Genomic DNA, 22773 nt, shown 5'->3' on the forward strand with positions numbered 1-22773 from the left:
GTCCTCAAGAGTGGCTACCTTATTGGCTTTACTCATTGCTTTACATCTAAGAGGATCTGTAAAATATGGGACCAGAACTTCGCGCCTCTGTGCCTTTGGATGTGCCAATCTTCTTGCACAGGTCTTCCGCTTCTCACGCAAATCCTACTCAGCTTTTAGGTCCACACTCAAGCCTGACATCTTCCCCAATCCCTTTGTTAAACCCTCACTCCTGTATGTGATCACTAATGTGTGCTTTCTATAGATCAAGCAACTTTATTTACAAAATATCTGAAATACATGCTTTTACTTTAATTTATGATCACTATTGTTTATTGCTTAAATCCTTGTAGCTCATAGTGTGTTCCTCACTGGCATGACCTGGAAGCTTGCTGGAAATACACAATCCCAGCCCTGCCCAGACCTGATGAATGTGAATCTCCATTTGAACCAGATCCCAAGGAGCTTTACGTGTACATTGATGTTTGAGAAACACTTGTTTAAAGAATTCTAACTCTCTTGCCCTAACCAGTTTGGCTCAGTGGATAGAGCGTTGGCCTGAGGACTGAAAGGTCCCAGGTTCGATTCTGGTCAAGGGCATGTACCTTGGTTGCGGGCACATCCCCAGTAGGAGGTGTGCAGGAGGCAGCTGATCAATGTTTCTCTCTCATTGATGTTTCTCTCTCTATCCTTCTCCCTTCCTCTCTGTAAAAAAATCAATAAAATATATATTTTTTTAAAAAGAATTCTAACTCTCAAAGTTTGGGTAATCTCTCACCCATAGTTTCTAAAAATGACAAAATCCTCTGTATCTTCAGAACTTACATTCTGCACAACCAACTTCATGGAATTCAGGTCTGACAGATACACATTAACATGTTAAAGAATTCCTTCATCCAATCTTGTTATCTTTCATTAGGATACACTTAGAGGCTGAGTTTTATAACGAAAACAACAGTGGGCTTGGGGTCATAATAAGGGTTCCCACTTGCACTAGGCATGTGACCTTGAGCAAACCACTGAGCCTTTCAGCTTCCATATCTGTAAATTCAGGCAACCACCCTATCTTCTAACATGGTTGTAATATTACACAAGGCAGTAAGCAAACCATTCAAGTGTCATTTGCTTTCCACTCTCCTCCACTCCCACTCTCAAAAGCAGTATTTTTCCCTCCTTTTACATATTTTACAGCCTTAAAACAACTGTGTTCTGTTATTGCATCTAAAAGAATTGTCCTTGTTTGTGTTCTTCCACTATGTTCCTATCTTGGGCTCCTATTAGTTTCATGTGTCTTTGGTTCTCTAAACAACACATCCATAATTTTAATACATTTCTCTTCCTCGTAATGAAAGGCAACCATTTCTGATGGTCTACATTTAACCACTACCAGGAAATAGTTTCCAATGACTTGGTAAGAGAAGACATGGTCACTCCATTCATTGTAAGTCTTGGTAAAGAAATTCTTAAAGTGTTTCTGTGCTTGAGTCATTTCTTGGACTTTGCTTTTCTGAGTCACTATCAGATGTGCAATGAAAGAGGAGTTTCATCTTACTGGAATTAGACGGTGCTATTTATTGTTACACTTGATGCTCTATGCTTACCACCTGTTTCAAACCCTCCAATGGCTACACTGATTGCAGAACTTTGCACCATGTACTGAATTAATTTTTATTGTCTAATACACTATGTAACATGACTACAACTTATCTTTTTGCTTATAGTTTGGGCTTCAAACAAGATTTCAAAGTAGCATTAAGTCTTTGTATGGAATGTAATATATAATGACCTAAATTGTAACAAAAATAACAACCCATTTTATATTTTTTGAATAAGTACTTATTCCCAGCCAATGAAGTTTTGAGGAGAGAATCATGGTTTAGTTTGGTTTTAACAATATTAAGTAAAATAGAGAATCAAAAGCTGGGAAATAAGAAATTATTCCATATATTTACCAGTTATATTTTTTATTGTTAATCTTCACCCAAGGATATTTTTTCCACTGATTTTTTTTTTAGAAAGAATAAGAGGGAGAGGGAGAGACAGAGAAACATCAACATGATAGAGACACATCGATTGGTTGCCTCCCGCACACACCCAGGGACTGAGCCTGCAACCGAGGTACATGCCCTTTGACAGGAATCAAACCCAACAGGCCAACACTCTAACCCCTGAGCCAAACTGGCTAGGGCACCAGTTCTATTTTTAAAGATAGGTTCCACGCCAATGCTATATATGATTGGTATGATTCTGGGCAATTTAGATTAGGAAGGTTTGCAATCTTCGTCATCTGACAGGAATGCTCCATTAGCATGGCAAATATAATTGAACAGTTATAAATATCTGCACGACAGTCATAAAACCTATCAAGGCATATGTACACATTGCAATAAAGTCCAAATACTGCACTCTGTTATTTCTCAACTAGCCAGTGTTTTAAGACCACACATGTAGCCTATTTCTATTCTGAGGCACACATGTGTTCATTTAACATTCCTAAAATTAGGAGGTCTCGGAATCACTGATCTTAGATTTGGAGGCATATTGTATGTTCATTTATAGTTACTTAGTTCACAAAGTAGGAAAAGCATTTTAAAATCATAATGCAAAGATATTTGCCATGTATCAAATGGGGTAATATCAATTATAATCACATCCATTTTGGGTATAGCTGGCCTGATTTAAAAGCAACTCATGACAATTTCAGCTGCATCGCACTAGAAAGAATTTCAGTCAGTTTTTTTAAGGTTGCTTAAATCTCTTTGACAATACAGTGGAAGGAGTCCCGGCTTTGTAGGCTAAGCCCCACCCACCCAAAATAAAATCCTAGCTCTATTACTCACCCAAGATTATATAAGGCAAGTTACTCTTCTCTTTTCATTTCAAGTATCTGCAGCAAAATGGAACTAACAGGGCTGGGCTGTTACTAAAGTAGAAATAACTACTGTAAAACCCCTGCCAGTGCCTGCCAGCCCTTACATCCAGGTTGTCTAAACCTGATATAACAGCAGTGACAGGAGTCCCTCTGACACACTCTGGCACCTAGTCCAGTGATTTCCCCACCTCGCTGCTATTCATCACTCCAGCATTTCCTTAGAGTTGTGAACTAGAAATCATTACGATGCTCCTTGAAACATAAAACATTACAGCTCCAGAAAGCTTTTCATCTTCTCCACTGGGTGACGGGAAAGGAGAAGGTCTTATTACTCTTATACCCACCCAGGATTCAGGATCTATACCTGGTGAATATTAAATACCCAATGAATTCCACTGATAAGCCACAAGGTAAAAGGTCTACAGGTGCCCAGCCAGGGTAGCTCAGTGGTTGAGCGTCGACCCATGTATCAGGAGGTTGGGGTTTCATTCCCAGACAGGGCACATGCCCAGGTTGCAGGCTCAATCCCCATGGGGAGCGGGCAGGAGGCAGCCGATCAATGATTCTCTCTCATCATTGATGTTTCTATCTCCCTCCCTCTCCCTTCATCTCTCTGAAATCAATTTTTAAAACTTTTTTTTAAAAAAGGTCTTCAGGTGAGATGATTCAATACCCCTATGTTAGCTTCACATGCCCACCTCCACCCCCACTGTCAGGACTGTGCTGCTTCTATCTGCCCTAGAAGCAGTCATTTCTGGTCCCAGCAGCCCAAGGTTTACATCAATTGATGTCAGTCTTTAATTAAAAAGACGTTTTTCCTGCCTCTTTCTTGTAAGTAGAATGAAAGGAGAATGGGAATGCTGAGAAAACACACAGAGCTCTATTTCTTAGTAATCTGGGAAAGGCATGCTCTGGGCACCCATATTTAATTATCATATTATTCCTATTTACCCTCCAAGTCACAGACCAAAACCCCTTTGGTGAAATGAATTCTTCACCAAGATAACCAAGGATCCAAGGTCTCTTCAGATTGGTGCCTAATACAAAATTCTTTGAGGCCTTACACAAATTTTCACATATGTTCTTTTTTAACGTGTGTGCTCTCTATTGGACAATATTTTGAAGGTGAATGCACACTACTAAACACAAAATAAAGCACGAGATAATAACTACCCGGCAGGGATTTTCCCTTTTCCATATTAAGCCAAAAGAAGTTCTAGTAACATCAGCCAAAGTGTTTACCCAGATACACTAACTGTTTTACCCCTTTCCTGACTCCAAAAGTGGAAGATTATTCCCATATCTCAGTAAATGGAAAAGAAAAAAATGCAGAACAAAAGCTTTTCCAAAAAAATCTAGCAGCCATCATTATTATGATAATGTAATGGAATAGTGAAATGTGTTAACAGTGATATTTAATATTTATTTAGGGATTTCTCCCCCAAATCACTCAAAGCCCTGAGCAAACCCTTGTTAAGTTGATAGCGGTTACTGTAAACAGAGCTTAATTCAAAGCAGCTGCTTCGCCCAGCTGACTGGATCCCCCACTTTTTCCTTTTTTAACTTATGAAAAACTGGCTAACCTGAAGCTCATTCAAAGCATGTTTTTAATCTACTCCCTTTTAATGGAATTTTATAACACTATCACTTACATTTAAGAATAACATTAAAGTGGGTTATTTATATGGCAAATTTACTTTTTATGTGTCCCTAAAATTAATGGTCTCTCACTAACACTATTGGAACATGTTTTCATGGGTTTACTGTACATATTTTGTGTCTAATTCAATGGTACTAAGCGTTTCAGAAGAAAAAAAGTGATGACACAGCACCCCACCCACCTGGTTCAGTAGGGATACTCAGAAAGGTATGTCTCTCTGAGGATGGAGACTAAGTCCATCAGCAACCAATTCCACCTTGGATGCTGCTCACCAAGACAGGAATTATACCAGGGCAATTACCCCCCAAACAGAGCTACTTCATTAACCCAAAGTTTTAAAAATAAGCAATAAATAGTGAATAAACTTTTACATAGTCTATTTAACATCTGATAGGCTCTACTTTTTCAAAGGGAAAAAAATCAAATTATAATGTAATATCAAATCACATTAACACAAGTATACTACCTAGTTTGACATTTTTTTTCACTGTAGACAAGTACAACTGGAAACAAAGAACAAGCAAGCCTTTGACCTCACAAACAGTGCCTATTGCTATTTATAACTTTTTAGTGCCCTGGGTAAAAACCAGATGTTGATAGTATTATCTAAAAGACATTTTTATGTCGTTCGTGTAGTGGTCTTTTGATGGACAAAATAGATGGGGACACCCAGAAGGAGCAGTTAAGTCTTCTGCCCAGAAACCATGGCGGCAATGCACACTGGAGGTCAGTCAGGGCAGATTACGAACACTTATTCCAAAAAGAATAATTCATAAGCCCTGCAAAAGCCTTTTAGAGAAGAGCGTGTGCTCTTGCCTACCTGAAGGATATATATAGCCTCCTCATGACTGAAATGACAGGAGGAAAATGGGATAATAAAATATATACATTAAAAAACCAAGTGAAGTCTTAGATTTGGGTTTGTTGTAGACTGATTGGGTGTGGTTTCATGAAAGTGTTTTGGGGTTTTGTTTGTTTGTTGTTTTCTCTTTTATAAGTATGGAAATAAACAACTTGTTAAAAGAAACAGATCCAAGTCAAATTAAAATATTTATAATATGTCAGAAAATACACAACATGTTGAGGTCTCAAAAAACAAACAAACTGTATTGGTTCTACATACACATGGGCAAGAGCAAAGAACCTAAATGTCTATTCTCTGGTTTCCTGCTTTGCTAGGCTAACAAAATAGGTAAATTGCAAAAGGCTGACTAAACATAAAAATGTCAGAAAAATGTATCTGTTTTAGTATCTGCTCCCAATTATATGGAGAGAAGTTTAAATAGCCTAAAGTCCCCTAAAAATAAAGAGCCTATAGTTCATCATCATAATTTAAGGAGCCAGAGGCCAGATCCTTTTCTTACATGCTCTTCTACAGGGAATACATCTTTATAAGGTCAAGAAGAGAAAGCCAAATTATGAAAATGATCAGAATGATAATTCAAATCATTTATTGAGCACTACTATATGCCTAGTGCTATACACTTCACATACCTGTCTTTGTGTAGTCATTACAACATCCGTGTGAGGCAGGGCTATACCCCGGAAGGTATTATTTGCAAAGCTCCAAGAGAGCAGCAACTATAGCTTTGTTCACTGAGAAGCAGAGTGATCACAGGGAGGAAAATAACCTTTCTTAGCCTTTCAGCCACCACGTGACTGAATGGGATGGGAGTTGTAAACCCATGTTCACAGACACCTAAAACCCTGCTCTCACCCAAGATGCTTATCTGTTAATGACAACTGATGCACATCAACTAAACTCTAGCCGAACTCCTTGTTCCATCCTGTGGGGAGTAGACAAACAGTTCAAATGAATGCTTAAGAAATCTGCTCAGTTATATTCTTTTTTTTTTTAATCCTCACCTGAGGATATGCTTGCTGATTTTAGAGAAGGGGAAGGGGGAGAAAGAGAGAGACAAGCATCAATGTGAGAGAAAAATATCCATCAGTTGCCTCCCGCATGCGCCCCGGCCAGGGATAGAACCTGCAACCTAGGTATGTGCCCGACCTGGAATCAAAGTTGCAACCAACTGAACCACAATGACTAGGGCACTTAAAATAGTTTTTATCATGACAAAGTCCAAGGTAATTTGTGGCTTTTTTGGAGGGGAGGGGGGAAGGTGGCAGGGCTTTGATGTTTAATGCTAGGCTAAGGTAAGAGGTAACAAGGCAGGTATCTTGACTTTGGAAGGAACTTCTGTAAACTTGGAAGGCTTACTGTAAACTTGTTGGTAAATTTCATTAAATTTTAATGTTTCCTCATTAAGAAGCCACCTCTATTATAAGTTCCTGCTGTTAAAATTTTCTATTCCTTGTCCTTGAGTTTCTACATGATACTTCAACTACCTATATAACCATCATATTTTTCCACCCAAAAGTCTTAAACATGAATGTAGATTAATTTCACAAAATGAAAACTGATTGGTGATGATATGAAAACATTAAAATGTTTCTAGCCCTAGCCAGTGTGGCTCAGCTGGTTGGAGCATCCTCCCATACAGCAAAAAGTGGCAGGTTTGATTCCGGTCAGGGTGTGTGTGGGAGGCAATGAGTCAATGTTTCTCTCTCAATCTCTCTCTCTCTCTCTCTCTCTCTCTCTCTCTCTCTCGTGCGCATGCACGTGCTCTCTCTTCCTCTCTCTAAAAATCAATTTTAAAAAAAGAATCAAATGTTTCTAAAACACTATTAGTATTTATCATTTGCATATCAACATAAAGATTAAAATGTGCACCATTTGAGAAGCGCATGGTCCGAAGTTCCAATTTTATTTATTACTCACACACTGAGAGGAGACACATTCTTTTAGATTGTGTAAATTTTAGATTATGTTGCAGTCTGCCCGCCCTATCATTATTCTGAAATGATAAGGGAAAGGCAACCAAAACCAAAAGTTCAATGACTGCTTTACCAGATCTGCTTTGCAATTATGAAAGATGAGAATAGAAAGTGGAAGGCTTGGCAAGGAAAAACCAGTGCTCATGTTCAAAGCCTATTCTAAAACCTCCAGGAAATCTTTGTAATGAAAATATAATTTTCAAATACACATTTAACACTTAAAGTGTCAGAGACTAAGGAGATAAAGGGAATGATGTACTGTCCTTGTTCTCGGCTAGTTTCAAGCCTAGGGAAGAATTAGATGTAGATGAACACAGTGAGTGCTCCAAAGTCCGGAGGAGAAACCAATGTCACTTTCAATGGAAAGTGTTCCCTGATTAAAAAGTTGAAATGCTTGTTCAACTCCATATTCCCAGAGAACCTGTGCATTTATCTTAACACAAAGTATTCTAACTGTGAATTTATGGGGACATTTCCTCAGTTATAATGGAAAGCTCACCAAAGGCAGGATCCCATCTTACGTATATCTGTGTAAGTATATGCCACAGAGAAGACGCTGAATCAATGCTCATACGACAAACAAGTGAATGATTTCTCTGAAACCCAAATCTCCCCTTCCTGCATTAAGTGCCATTTACTACTCTGTAGCTCTGGAAATAGATGTGAGGACACATACCTCACACGTATATCCTCACACAATCAACTACATCAGACCAGAATACAGCATGACACTCAGAAAAACAATGCTTAGCACCTCTAGTCACTGGTGAAGCTGTCATTTTCGAAAATGACTGACTAGATTACAGATATTATAGTGCACGTTATTATTAAAACTTTGAGTAATTCAACATAGGCAGCCCTATAGGTGATAACTAGAAAGACAAGAATCCCTACAGGAAATCTGAAAAACAGAAGACTCTCTTCACAACGAAAACATCTCTCTGTTCGGTTTAACCCTTTTTGAAAGACGTTGCTATAAAACAAACGCTATCTGGTCAGGAGAAGCAAATTCTAAATTCTCCCATGAACTGACTCATAACTCTAAATCAGATGAGCCCCCAGGTGAGACCCTTTGGAGCAATAAATACAAGTCGGGTTCCTTGTGAAGGTAAAGACCCTGCCCAGAAAAGTCCATAACGTGGAGAAAGTAGAGAGCTGAAGGAGAGCTGGTATCCAGAAACTTGTTTATCTGTCCAAGAAATAAATTAAGAACTAGAAATGGAGAGAAACAAATACCAGATAAAACTTTAGTTATTCTACAGTCTGTCCCAGGAATAGACCTGCCTCACTCCCACAACCTTTCTCTGAAGCTAAGCTGACTCTTAGATATTCCAACTTTGCAATTAAAGAACATTTGAAAACATGGCTTTCCCTTTGCACTGCTGGCGTTAAACAGAGACTTTGGCAACCCAACAGAGTTAACATTCCCCTTTCAGCACCTACCTAACACCAAAGGAGGACTGGGTGGGATAGAGATGCGTGTGGTGCAGCAAACTTCCTTTCTGTTTTACTCTCTCCCAATTGCTTGGGAGGAAGAGCACATCCTAAAATAGTAACATGAATTGACAGGTGGAAGTTCCCATGCTCAAGTTACAGATCCAAGTTTGGATACTATGAAGTTTACTTAAAAAAAAAAAAAAAGATTAAGATGTCGAGAAGCTCCTTTGAAAGACATGAAAAAAATGTAAAACCAGGTTTAAGTCAGAAAAAAAGTAGAAATTACATCAAAGTAGCTGCATTTTTACCTACAAGAATAAAAATCTTAATCAATACACATAAACACATTAATATCTCAAGCCCAATTTGGCAGACTGCTAACAGTGTGCCATCTGGGAACCCAATTGCTAAGAAATAACCTTACAGTATTGCCTTAAAATCAAGCACCTTTTTGAGGCTTTAGAGAACAGTTAAATCCTTAAAATACAATTTTGAGCCTCCCTTATTTTCACGAAGGCAATATGTTAACACTAGTTTTGTTTCCAATTACTATTCCTTTGGCAACCAGCATGTGTAAAAATAAATAAATAAATAAAAAGATTTTTCATTTCTGTACCCTCCATTTGATAAATAGACCTTTTTAAAAAAAATCAGTCAATATCAACATTTAAAGTTACATTTTAAACCTAATATTAATACCCTAAATAATGAAAGAGTGTACTAGAAAAGAATTTTTCTTTGCATGACTGAAATATTGTGTTCAAAAACACTGCCATCCTGTAACTGCATAATGAACAGAATGTATCTAAGAAGTGCTAAAAACTGGATTGGAATGATAAGTAGACAGAAAAAAACATGTTGAAAATATGTCAAATTCTCAGCTTAAAATTTTCAATATAATTGTTTAGAGCAATGGTTTAAATACAGGACTTAGTTTATGAGTCAAGTTGCTGTACATAAAATCAAAACCTTTAATGTTCAGGCCTTCTATAGAGAGTGTGCAGGCACAGCGAAGTGGGAGTCACACCACCTCTTCTCTGTGGGTTGTGTTTGCTTCTGAGTTTAGTGTGAACATACAACATGGTTTATAATAATGATGCAGCTATTCATTAGTACAGAAGGTAAATGTCATGGCCTCAGTAAACATCTGGATGTAAACATCTCAAAAAACCACTAGGAAAAGTTTAACTTCAATGTACCATTCATGGAGATGAAGTCACAAATTTATGTATTAGCCTTTTGGGAAGAAAAGTAGTAAAGATGTATTCTACCCATTAAAGTCAGGGATGTCAAAATTAAAAGTACCAATGGAATACATGAATCCCAAAGTAAATACAATAATTCAAACATACTTGGAAAAATTTAAACTACATCTTGCAAGAAGTAAAATAATCCATTTAGAAAGTTAGATCCCATGTTACTATGCATATTTAAAGAAAATTATGTCACATATTAATATGTATAATTACAGGAAAATGAAGAATACTCTAGTTCGATTTGACTGGTACAACGTTGTTATTGCAAATTAAATTGTAAATCTCAAATTGCTGGAAAGTTAGGGTTTATGGTTAGGGTCTGGATTATCGACATTACTCACTGGCAAAGGATCTTTAAATTGATTGCTCCTGCTACACATTCTCACCACACACAACTCTCCTAGGCTCCATATGCCACTATGTTTTTAACACTCCTGTCCATTAACAAAAAACGCCTCCCATGTGCCAATGTGGAGAGAATAAACTGCTCTTTCCTCTCAGTATGTCACACAAATATATATCTTAGATTGTACTTGCAGCAAGACCAACGGCAGGTCTATGAACTGTTAATGCAGTCTTAGACATTGAATTTTTATAGAGCATTTAAAATAATCAAATATTTTGCCATATCTTTGCTAATTTTAATGTATACAGATGAGCAAACTAATGCCAAAGTACTCACATAACTGCACGCAAATTATAGTAATCCTTCCATTTTAGATGGACAAACATACTAGCACAGAAATATATAAATTATTATATGTTAATCAGTAAAAAGTTACATTTTAGCAAGACTGTCGATCAGCATCCTTCCTGCCCACATGGTTATCTTGCTGGCAGACTAGAAATAAGTAAGGAACTCCAAGTCTAAGTCAGGGTTTCTCAACCTTAGCGCCACTGATATTTGGGACCAGAAATTTTGTTATGGGGACTGCTCTGTTCACTAAAGAACATTTAGTAGCATTCCTGACACACTAAATGCCAGTAGCACCTCCCCACCCCCCCCCCCCCCCCCCCCCCCCCCCCATCAACCCTAAGTATCTCCAGGTCTTGCCAAGTATCTCATGGGGGACAAAGCTGCCCCGAGCTGAGAACCATCAGTCTAACCAACTCCAAGTCCTTTAATCTATAATAAGAATAGGGCAGGATTTGACCAACTGGAGACTCCACATTACATAAGAACAAAAACTAAAAAGAAATGCATTACTATTTAGTTAAGCAATCATTTGCTTTCCTTTAAACCTGCTTCCTCAGAATGCTATCTCAGGGCATAATATCTGTGGCCAACATTGTTTAATAAGCCATATGCCAGTGTTTCCTAACCCCCTGATTCCATCTCAGCAGACCCAGGGTGGACGCCGGTGCCGCTCCAGTCCCAACAAGATGGAGTGGTCAGGGGAACTGTTCTCCCTCGGGGGATCTGGCCAGTACTCCTCAGGCACACCTTAGTTTTATGGCCTTGTGGTTTCAACTGAAACAAGTTGTTCTGCATACTTCCTACTACAGCTGTAACTGTGACCTCTGGTTTCAGTTTGTCAGTAACTTCACTGATACCTGGGCCCAGATATGATTTTTCCCAAACACTTTAGACCCAACATTCCACAAGGCTCCAGGGCAAGATTTGCTCAGAGCACCCTTGGAACTAGGAGCCAACAAACAAGTTTTGCCTAGTCCCCAGCCTACTCAAACATCGGCTATCCAGTTTCAAAACAGTATGATTTTAAGGGGAAAAGACATTCGACAGCGACAGCTTAAAAAGAATTTCCAAGTCAAAAATCTCTTTGCCCATCAGATAGGTCTTATGAGAGAATGACAATTAGGAAAAATAAAACAAGTTTTTCCAACGTTATTGTTCAAGGAAATTAAACATGACCCCACATACTGCAGAAGTAAAAACACCACACTGACACTGAAACTTAGGATCAATCAACTACTTCAATGAGTCAGAATTAATCAGAAATGCAAACCATTGCATCCCTGCCATGCACATATCATTGCTCTGTAGCTTAGAAATGCGTATTCAACAGAACTCAAAGCATATAGGTTCAAATGGCTTGTTCATTTAAAAATATGTATTGTTAGGCTCTGAAGAGATTAATCCTACCTGGGATTTTAGGTTATACTTCTAAAAGATATGTATATACAGGGTTACTTTTCTTTAGAAAAAAATGTTCCCATTTAAGATTTTACAGTCAATTTTTTAATAATCATTGAAGGTACTACAACAGGGATATTAACCACATAAACTAAATCTTCGTTTGAAATCATAGAAACTAATTTTTTCCATTTATATTATTGCTATAGATAAATACTTTATTCTATTTTTCTTCCTTGGGAAAAAAATGTTTATTAGGTTTAAGAGCCATAATATAAAGAGGTGGTCATCATTACAAAATTAAATCATTTTCCTGTCACATTTATCTGATAATAGGAGTTTATTCTGATTCACCGAAAGCAGATTTATAGGGAAAGAAATCTCACAAGAAGCTCAAAACCAGATTTCCCAAAATCATATGAACACATGAACACCATTTTCCACCTAAAACCCAACAGCATCACCTGCACACGTTTTCACCGCCCCTCACTTTCACTTTCTCATCCATACTATTAAAACAGTTCATTTTTTAGAAACCAGCCACAATTAACAAGGTAAGCTTTGCTTGCTGGTCCTAGGCATCTCTGCTTTATCACTGTCCCTCTCTCATTTTTATGTTATCAGTTAGGTCTCAATTCCAAACATATAAAAACTATCTTTAAATAAGTATTTTTACTCTGCAAGTTCTTACATAACTTTTAAATTAGCTTTATAAGTATAACAAGTAGCGTCACCATTAGCAACTGAACACCACCAGGCTGGACAAGCATTCAAATATAAACTGCCATTTCGGTTAGCAGGGAGATTTAAAATAAGACCATGGCTTGTTATCGATTACAGAGAGCTTCCCAGTCTCAGTCCCCATGCTATTTTTTTAAGTAGCCTATTTTGGAAAGAGAACAGAGGAAGACAGAGAGAGAAACGATCTTTCAGTAACCAGGAACTCTCGGGAATTCTTTTCACTTAAGCCACAAAGCCCTACATTTAAAAAAATATATAAGCAGCCAGTGAAACTTACTTGACAGTGACTCGATTTGATAAATCCTGTAGATCCCCAGGATGGAAAAGCTGGGCTTCTTTCAATCCAATCTGTTCACAAGCTTTCAAAAAAACGTTTATATTATCCTGTGAAAAAAAAAGTGGAAAGTGATTGCTTAGCCCAGAGCTCTGTCTCAGACAAAGGTTACAAAATTTTTATGATACAACTTCCAAGCTTCAAAGTCCAATGACAGCCAGCAAAAAAAGGAGACAGCAAGACCGATGAATACATGTATTTAAAAAAAAAAAAATACACGGGCATGTATAGCCTTTCAGTCCTCCAGAGCATAAACGGTGGTGCTATCACCGGCATACGCCGTTTCTGTGATCTCTGTGACTGGCACGTTAAACATTACCTGTTACAGGACAAGTGCCTAGCCACTGAGCAGTAATCTACACTTTGATGTCAGCTCTGCTCTGCAAACAAACGCCCTCTTCCCAGCTTTGCACGACAAGCCTCACCTCTCCTCTTTAAAAATAACTCCAGCTACTGACATTCACCCACCCAGAAACTGTTGGCAGGGAGGAAATAAGAGGAGGAACATTCTGTTTCTATGATTACAAATTACAGAAAGACTGTGGAATACCACACCTGGAATCTGGGTTTGGTTGCTGAGCCGGCTCTTGACGGACAGGGAAACCATACTATAGGACCCAGGAGAAGCCTAGCTTTCATTGGCTAAGTCACATAGTTTAGGTGTGGCACATTACTCAACGCCCTGCAACCTGCCTCAGGAACTGCCTCCAAAAAAATAAAAATCTAGGTTGTCCTCATATCTAATTTCAAAGCCCAAACCATCCATTTACAAGCGAATGCTTTCCATTTACATGAACTGCTACACAGACACTGACTACAGTATATTCTATGCTACAGTCGGCTGCATTTCAGAGACACGTACTTGGTGAGCAGAATTAGCATGAGCTTTCGTCCACCTCTACTCTTCCTAAGAAAACCCTTTACGGGGTTGAACTTGTGATGATCCCACGTGAACTCTTGACCTTCACTTTGTTAGGGTTCTCAGGCAAGAGAACAGCCTCCTCGCTTGCCAACACACGTCTGTCCACTTACACGTGCTGGCAACTCCACGTCTATGGTGTGAGCCTCAGAGCCTCCCTGAAACCTCACCTCCTTCCCTAACAGCCGGCCAAGACAAGTAGGGACAGAAGACAAGCTGCGCTTGAAGAAAGGCCACTGCTCCTTTCCCATGTTGAGAAGCTCATTCTCAGAGGGAAAGAAGGCAGGATGTTATGGCAAAGTGGGAGGGAATGATAAAGAGAGAAAGATGAAGGAACTAAATTTAATAGTTTGGATTCGTCAAGAGTGAGGGGATTTAGGGAAAAGGCAAGAAAATATATAGCAAGAGAAGAGCAATACTGGTTGCTAGGAAACTCAGGCACATTTTTTTAAAAAAGCTTTGTAAAGTCTTTATTCTAGTGTACTATCAGTAAAAGGCAGTGTGAGCTAACTAGGGGAAAGCTCAAATCCATGATTCATTTTAAATAAGAGGTCAAAGATTAAAGGAATGTATACGTCAAAAGTTAAACAGCTCAATTAAAGGCGTTTTATATGACCCAATATGGAAAAAGGGGAAATAACGTTTTGGCAAAATTACAGGGGGAGCAAAAGTGGCCATTTTGTTGGTAAGCTCACATAATCAAGTTAAATAGCTCAATTAAAGGCATTTTATATGATCCTATGTGGGGAAAAAAAGGGAAATAACGTTTTGGCAAAATTACAGGGAGAGCAAAAGTGGCCATTTTGTTGGTAAGCTCACATAATTTCTAGAAACTATATTATTCGTAATTACCAAATGATTCAAATTCATGGTTCTACGATTGACCTTCAGACAAGAGTAAGTGGTTTGGTATACCAGTACCCCAAATCCTAGATGCAAATCTCATACCCAACCAGGAAAAATAATCCATAAGAAGTCTTCCCACAAATTCAATTTGGTTCTGAAAATTTTAAATGTTATAAAACATTAAAACAAAGTTAAATTAAAAGTAAACCTATGTAACTGACAGCCAAAATTATTCTTCACATATTTTATGGAAACATAATCACATTCATTCAGTTGACAAATATGTACAGGCTGATAAGGATAAAGCTACACATGCCTCAAAACCCATCCAAAGTATTTAGAAAGGAACCACTTAAAATATAACGTGACTAAACTTCATTGAAGACAAAGAAAAAATACAATTAATAGGAATACATTCTAATTTTAAATAAAGCCTGTACAGTAAAAGGCAGAATCTTTTAAACAATTTGATGATGCTTTAAGTTTGAAACAGACAAACTTCATAAACAAAGTAACCCATGTCCTAGGCAGTAGGAACAGGTTGGACTGGAATCAGAATTGTAACCTAAATCATGCTTACTGGACTAGAGCCCATTGTTAATTTATTTTATGCGATTTCAGAGAGTTGCCTAAGGGGAGATACAAAATTATAACATTTTCGTGTCTGATGAAACATCAAGAAACCACACCCAGTTCAACATATTAAAAGGGAAGCATGCAACTCACAAAGACAAAGTAAAAACAAAGGACAAACCTGAAACAAATCTTATCTCACTGGACAGATAGCCAGGACTCCAAGTTAGTTCTGTCAGCAACCAACTATGTGGCTTTGGAAATATTAACCTTTCTGGCCCCATTTTCCGCTTCTGTGATTAGTTTGTGGATCTGTAAACCGTTACCAAGGGCACACACTTGTGTCTGCAGGGGCAGGGAAGCCCAGCCGCTCCTAACCCAGCCCTCCACACAAATATTTCATAGCCCAGCTTACATAAAATACTTCATGTCAAAAGCCTGCTCTAAACATCGGTAATTCCTACACCTTGAGGACCAAAGGTGGCTTCTTAAAAATAAGCCCCCCAAAAAGCTGATCCCTGGAGATCTGATATAGCTCCTTTAGGTTTAAGTTCTTCTATAACTATGTATAAAAACAAACACTACATAAACAGAAATAGCAGGATGGCTGAAGATTTTCATATTCTCTCAAATCCCCTCTCCACCCTTTGGCCTTGAATCAATTATGAGGGCAGTCATGAACAGCTGTGTGGTGGAGGGCAGAAGGGTAAATTAGAGAGAGATTAATGAGTCAGGAACAGTACTTGCTATAATAACTGAGGCAAGAGGAGGAAGCCACAGAAATTTACAGATTCCCAGAGTTATATGAGTCTGCTGTAGTATCTCTACAGATTATCTACTGCTGCAGAGCAAGTTGTCCGAAAACTCAGCAGCTTAAAACAATAAACATTATGATTACACACAGTTTCTGAAGGTCAGGAATTTGGGAGTGGCCTAAACTTGATGGTTGTGGCTCGAGGGTCTCTTGGGTTGTAGACAGATGTCAGGTGGGGCTGCAGTCATCTGAAGGCTGACTGGAGGCTTGAAGAAGCTGCTCCTACGGTGGCTGCCTCAGACAGCTGGCAAATCAGGGCTGGTTGTTGGCAGGAAGCCTCGGTTCTTTGTGGAAATAGACAACTCCACAGAGCTGCTTGATAGAGTGAACCATCCAAGAGAAAACAAGATGGAAGTTGCAATGTCTCATAACCTAGCTTTGAAAGTCACACTCCATCACTGCCTCTTGTCCTGCTGGTTACACAGGTCAGCCTTATTCATTGTAGGGAGGACTAAGAATATAAATAGCAGGGGGTGAGAATTATGGGGGACCATCTGGGGATTGGAGACCATAGTTCACTTTCTGGCTCCAATGATTCATGTCCTCACTAACCCTTCCCAAGGTGCAGAAAACTCTCATCCCTTTATAAGGTGAGCTCACAACCTGGAATTGCATCATCTAAATCAGATCCAGGTACTCATGCGGTGCCTCAGGTATAGTTCCTTAAGTATAGCCCTTGAGCACAGTTCCTCTCAACTTAAATGCCAATGAACTAATAAAACAAGTTACCTAACCTGCCCCACTCCCCAAAACAGGTATAGGGTAACTCCAGTTCCAAGTGTGTAGAAATGAATGCCACTGAAATTCTGAAATCCTGCAAAGCATAGATTAGTGGGGTGAGCCACTCATTAGAATTTCAGGCCAGGAAATACTTCTTCATTTTTTGCTTTACCCTCTGAACGCTTGGTTCACCTTGAATATCATTTTTCCATTTCTTTGAAAAGCAGCTTCTGTTTGCAGCAGTGTTAGATTTCTCAGTCGGCTTCCTCCCCATTAAAATTTGGGGAACTATAAGTCTCTTAGTTTCACAGTCCTCTCTCCCTTTCAGTTGAAGTTTGGGTGTTTCTGAAAATACAATTCTCTCAAAAATATCCTGTCTAGCCCTGACCAGTTTGGCTCAGTGGATGGAACGTCGACCTGCGAACTGATGGGTCCCAGGTTCGATTCCGGTCATGGGCATGTACCTTGGTTGCGGGCACATCCCCAGTGGGGGGTGTGCAGGAGGCAGCTGATCGATGTTTCTCTCTCATCGATGTTTCTAACTCTCTATCCCTCTCCCTTCCTCTCTGTAAAAAATCAATAAAATATATTTAAAAAAAATATATCCTGTCTTCTGTGAATGGTATTGGACTTCATTGGATACACCAAAAAGGCACACCCACAAATCCCTTCAAAAGAACACCTTATCTATCTTGGTCTGCAGAGATGACTGAGGGACACCACCCTTAAGCTTCTGGAAGTCCCATTGCTGGTCTAGATAAATTTGTAAGGCACCACTCTGAATCTTTCTAAGATCTTAAAAGATCTGTAAAAAGCCACATCCTCAGCTTCATCTATTTTTAATTTAAATCTTTATTGTTGAAAGTATTACACATGTCCCCTTTTTTCTCCCATTGACCCCTTATTGCCCTCGCCCACACCCTACCCCAGGCCTCCACCACCCTATTGTCTGTGTCCATGGGTTATGCATATATGCATACAGTTCTTTGGTTGATCTCTTCCCACCCACCCATCCCTGCCTTCCCTCTGAGATTCCACATCAGCTTCATCTTTAGACCTTGTTTTCCAGGCAGAGCTCTGAATTTGATCTTTGCCAGAAAGCCATGTCTCAATTCTAGCATCAACTGACCAAGGAGGCTGATAATCCTCAAAACCAGCAATTCCTATGCCTGTCATGTTTATCATCCTAACCTTCACTCTCCTGCACTTTACTGTAATCAGCAGAAGGAGACCAGACAGCACTTTGACATTCCACGTGGAAATCTTTTCAGATCGCCTAGTTTATTAGGCACAATTTATAGGTAAAAGGGAATAAATACCAGGTGAGAATCATTGGGACCACTTTAGAAGCTGGCTACAATACTTACACAATAAAGAATACACAACAGTCATTAATTTGTAGAAAATAAACTGTTTTAGAGATGTTGAGTTTCAGACATCCATACCGAGATGTCCAGCTAATAGTACTGGTACATTGGGGTTAGAGCCCATGAAAAGTATCTGATCTTAAAATATGGTTTGGGGAATCAAAAACTCATTGGTAGTAGTTGAAATGAAGGATGTGAATGAGCCCTCTAAGGAAAAGCAAAGCTAGAGAAGGATGAACAGACACCAATATGTAAGAGGCAGTTAAAAAAAGAGTCAAGAAAGAAGGGAAGGGAAGGGAAGGGAAGGGAAGGGAAGGGAAGGGAAGGGAAGGAAAGGAAAGGAAAGGAAAGAAGGAAAGGAAAGGAAAGGAAAGGAAAGGAAAGGAAAGGAAAGGAAAGGAAAGGAGAGGGGAAGGGAAGGGAAGGGAAGGGAGAAAACATACCCAGCAACCAGAGGAATCAGAGAAAAAGCAGAAGTGAATAGGATCATGGAAAACAAGGGAAAAGAGAGTTTCAAGATGGGAGAGTCAGATGCTACAAAGAGTTCCAACAAGGCAATAATAAAAACAGTCCAAAGAATTTGACAATCTAATGCAAATCCTTAGGGAGCATGAACTTCAAGGGGTTAAGACGCGAATAAGTGACATTGAAGATTAGAGCAAGAATCACTCACAATGCAGAAGATCTCCTTCTTAATGCCATCCTAATAGTCTTGCCTCCCACTCAAGTTTCCCATCACTTCTCCAAAAGCTACCATCTCCCTCCGGTGCTAGAATGCTCCGTTTCTAGGAGGAGAGGAGGTGGGGAGAGCACCACCCACTCTCATTCTCCTGACCCCAAATGTAGGAATACGTTCTACTTCCTCCCAGCATTTTCTAGTTTTAAACATGAACAAAATTATACATTTCTAGGGAGTCTTAACTCCCATCTCCATTATAAATCTTGAAAAGAAAGTTGTGAGAAGGACAACATGAGGCCAACACAAATATTCTAATACTAGATTCATAGGTAACATAGGTGTCCAGTAACACTTGCCCTATCAGAGCCTTTCATTCCACTTTCCTTCCCAAAGCACTTATGCAGTAATGGATTGCCACATCGTCTAGGCAGGTTTCCTTGCTCTTTTATCAGGAGTGGAAGTAGCTGAGAGTGTCAGGGGCCCAGAGTCGAATTAATCATATTTTAACAAGCTCTTATCGATCAATATAAAGGTTCTCTCTCTTTTTTTAAATATTTTCTTCCTCACTCCATACCCTCATTCACTCTCACTTCTCTCCATGAAAAGATGCCTTCTCCCTAAATATATCCCCTAAAGAATCAAAGTGAGATGTTTGAACAAGTACATGCACAGGCATACCTTATTTCATTGCACTTTGCTTTATTGTACTTCAAACATGTTGCATTTTTTACAAATTGAAGGCAAGACCCTCCACAAACAAAAAGATCACAACTTACTTTATTGTGATGCTCTCATTATAGAGGTCTCTAACTGAACCCATATCTCTAAGGCATGCAATATACATGCATATTGATAGCCCTATCCACAATAGTCAAAAGGTAGAGGTAACAGCTAAGATGTCCATTAACAGATAAACGGATAAAGGGCGATATATCTATATAATGGGATATTATTCAGCCATAGAAAAGAATGCAATAATGATACATGCGACATCATGGATGACCCTCTAAAACATTATACTAAGCAAAATAAACGAAACACACAAAGGTCACATGGGATGTAAAGATGAAGCTGATGTCGAATCTCAGAGGGATATCCATAATAGGTAAATTCATAGAGACAGGATTCAGGTTGGTGGTTGCCAGGGTTGGTGGGGACGGGGGAGGATAAAATGGGGAGAAACCACTTAATAGGTAAGAAGTTTTACTTGGGAGTGATGGAAATGTTTAGTGGTTGAACACTGAATGTTCTAAATGCCACTGAGTTATTCACCTTAAAATGGCTAAATTTATGTTATATAAGTTTCATCTCCATACATTATTTTTTTTAAAGGTGCCTTCTCTAATGTGCTTAAAATGTAAATGTCCTTTAAAGTGTCAATTTATGTATGTAATCTAATTTACATAAATAGCATTACAGTCTACATTTTTCTCTTCCACATTAAATCATTTTGTTACACAAAAGACTAAATCCTCATTAAAGTGTATACTACACCACCTGCGGCTCTTACCCAACCAAAGGTCACTTTCGTTTTTACTAGAAGGACCTAAAAAAAAGTGTGATGACTTCCAACAAACAAGGAACTCTCTACTTGTGAGATCAAACCAATGAGACCCACTTATGCAAAAGTTTCCTGCATGTACAGGTCAAGGGCTATCATAAACAAAAAATGGCTTCATTATGATCAAATCCTAACCAATTCTGAAAAACAGCAAAGCTGTGCTCAGGGCTGTGACCTGAGGGCCATGCAGGCAACACCTTAAACCAAAGCTGCCAGAGCATCCCCAAGAAGTGCTCACCATCAACGAATCCCACGTTCTTCCTGCACCCACTTTGGCCTGTTATTCCCAGTGAGGTCCTATGTTCCATGCCTACTTAAAGTCAGATGTTTTCAATTAAAAAAGAGTGCAGTATGCCCAGTTCCTCTGAATCTGAGCACAGATCAATTTATCCTGAGGCCAAGAGACTTGCTGACCTCAGCTCCTTTTCTATTTATGATAGGACACCAAAGCCCCTACCTCCTCTCCCTCTGGAATGTAAAGTGCCAAAAAGTTAGCAAGTATGTGCCAGCAATCAAGCGTCACCATTGTTCACTGAACCAAGTTCATGCTTTAGAACAGCGGTTCTCAACCTGTGGGTCGCGACCCCTTTGGCGGTCGAACGACCCTTTCACAGGGGTCACCTAAGACCATCCTGCATATCAGATATTTACATTACGATTCATAACAGTAGCAACATTACAGTGAAGTAGCAACGAAAATAATTTTATGGTTGGGTCACAACATGAGGAACTGTATTTAAAGGGCCAGAAGGTTGAGAACCACTGCTTTAGAATAACGGTCTGGTCAGCCATACCAGAATCACCAGAGGGAGCGTACAGAGTCAGCACTCAGGTGATGCTGATGCAAAAAGTGGAGAACAGCTGCCCTGGCCTCTTGCTACACAACGTGTGGTCCACGCACCAGGAGCACTGGCATCACGAGAGAGCTGTTGGACATGCAGACTCTCCAGATTCATTTCCTCCTTGGGTGGAGGCGGAAGCTGGGAGGAGGAGCCCTGGGAGTGGAGCACAGAAAACACAAAATGACTCTGAAGATCAGCCCCGATGAATCAGTGCTGACTGTACAAGAATCTGAATGCGAAAAGCAGTTCAATGAGAACGAAGCCATCCAATGGATGCAGGAAAACTGGAAGAAATCTTTCCTGTTTCCTGCTCTGGATGCTGCCTTTATCATGGGTAGTTGGCACCTAATGAACAAAGGAGCCATGTTTGAACTGAGGAAGCCATTAGTGCTCTGGCCTCTGACCCTCGCAGTCTTGGGCACATTTAATGCTCTTGATTGCTGTCTACATGGTGTACATTTTGATGACCAAAGGCCCAAAGCAGTCAGTTTGTGACCAGACTTTTTACAATGGGCCTAACGGCTAATTTTGGGCTTGTGCATTTGGGCTAAGCAAAGCTCCCGAATTAGGAGATACAATAGTCATCATTCTGAGGAAGCAGGAGCTGATCTTCCTGCACTGGTGCCACCACATCACTGTGCCCCTGCTCGCCTGGACTCCTGCAAGGACATGGTTGCCGGGGTGGCTGTGTCATGACGCCGTGATAGTCTCTCACTAGGCCTTGTGAGCGATGGGTTTCCGAGTCCCCCGGAAGTTTGCCATGTTCATCACCTTGTTCCAGATCACCCAGATGCTAACAGGCTGAGTCACTAACTGTCTGGTCTCCTACTGGGTGCAGCACGACCAGTGTCTCTCTCACTTTCAGAACATCTTCTGGTCCTCACTCATGGGCCTCAGCTACCTTGTGTTCTTAGGCCAGTTCTTTCCCCAGAGGCCCACATGGGCAAGCTGGGGAAAACCACGAAGAAGGAATAGTGTGGGAACTGAGGAGGAAGCCATAGCTCAGGGTCAGCAAGAAAAATAATAGACAGAAGAAAATGGCCCAAGGAATCACACATAGGGTGCAGCTGCAACAAAACAAAACATAAGAGCAAACACAAAACCCAAGGCCGCTTAGGGATAATTAGGCTGATGTAACCCAGTAAGCCTATGACCTTTTTTGGGGTGAGGACTCACTGAGTGCACCTCTATCTCCAAGGATCGCTGCTAGAAGACCCCGTTCCCTCTTTACTTGTCAACT

General features: G+C 39.7%; 1 protein-coding gene and 1 pseudogene across 8 annotated transcripts in view; one reads left to right on the forward strand and one right to left on the reverse strand.

Moving 5' to 3' along the window:
- LMO7 (LIM domain 7) overlaps positions 1-22773 on the reverse strand; it is a 217723-nt gene that overhangs the window by 92024 nt on the left and 102926 nt on the right. For 7 of the 8 annotated variants that reach the window (XM_014544074.1, XM_014544082.1, XM_014544078.1 and 4 more), the window contains exon 4: positions 13156-13262. In XM_014544074.1, coding sequence (XP_014399560.1) covers positions 13156-13262 — 107 coding nt within the window. Of the gene's footprint in view, positions 1-13155; positions 13263-13767; positions 13824-22773 lie in introns of those variants that run through there. The other variant, XM_014544076.1, reaches the window with a different exon arrangement.
- Positions 21627-22508, forward strand: LOC102252497 (annotated as a pseudogene).

This window comes from Myotis brandtii, unplaced genomic scaffold, assembly GCF_000412655.1.
Source record: "Myotis brandtii unplaced genomic scaffold, ASM41265v1 scaffold350, whole genome shotgun sequence".
Lineage (NCBI taxonomy): Eukaryota > Metazoa > Chordata > Mammalia > Chiroptera > Vespertilionidae > Myotis > Myotis brandtii.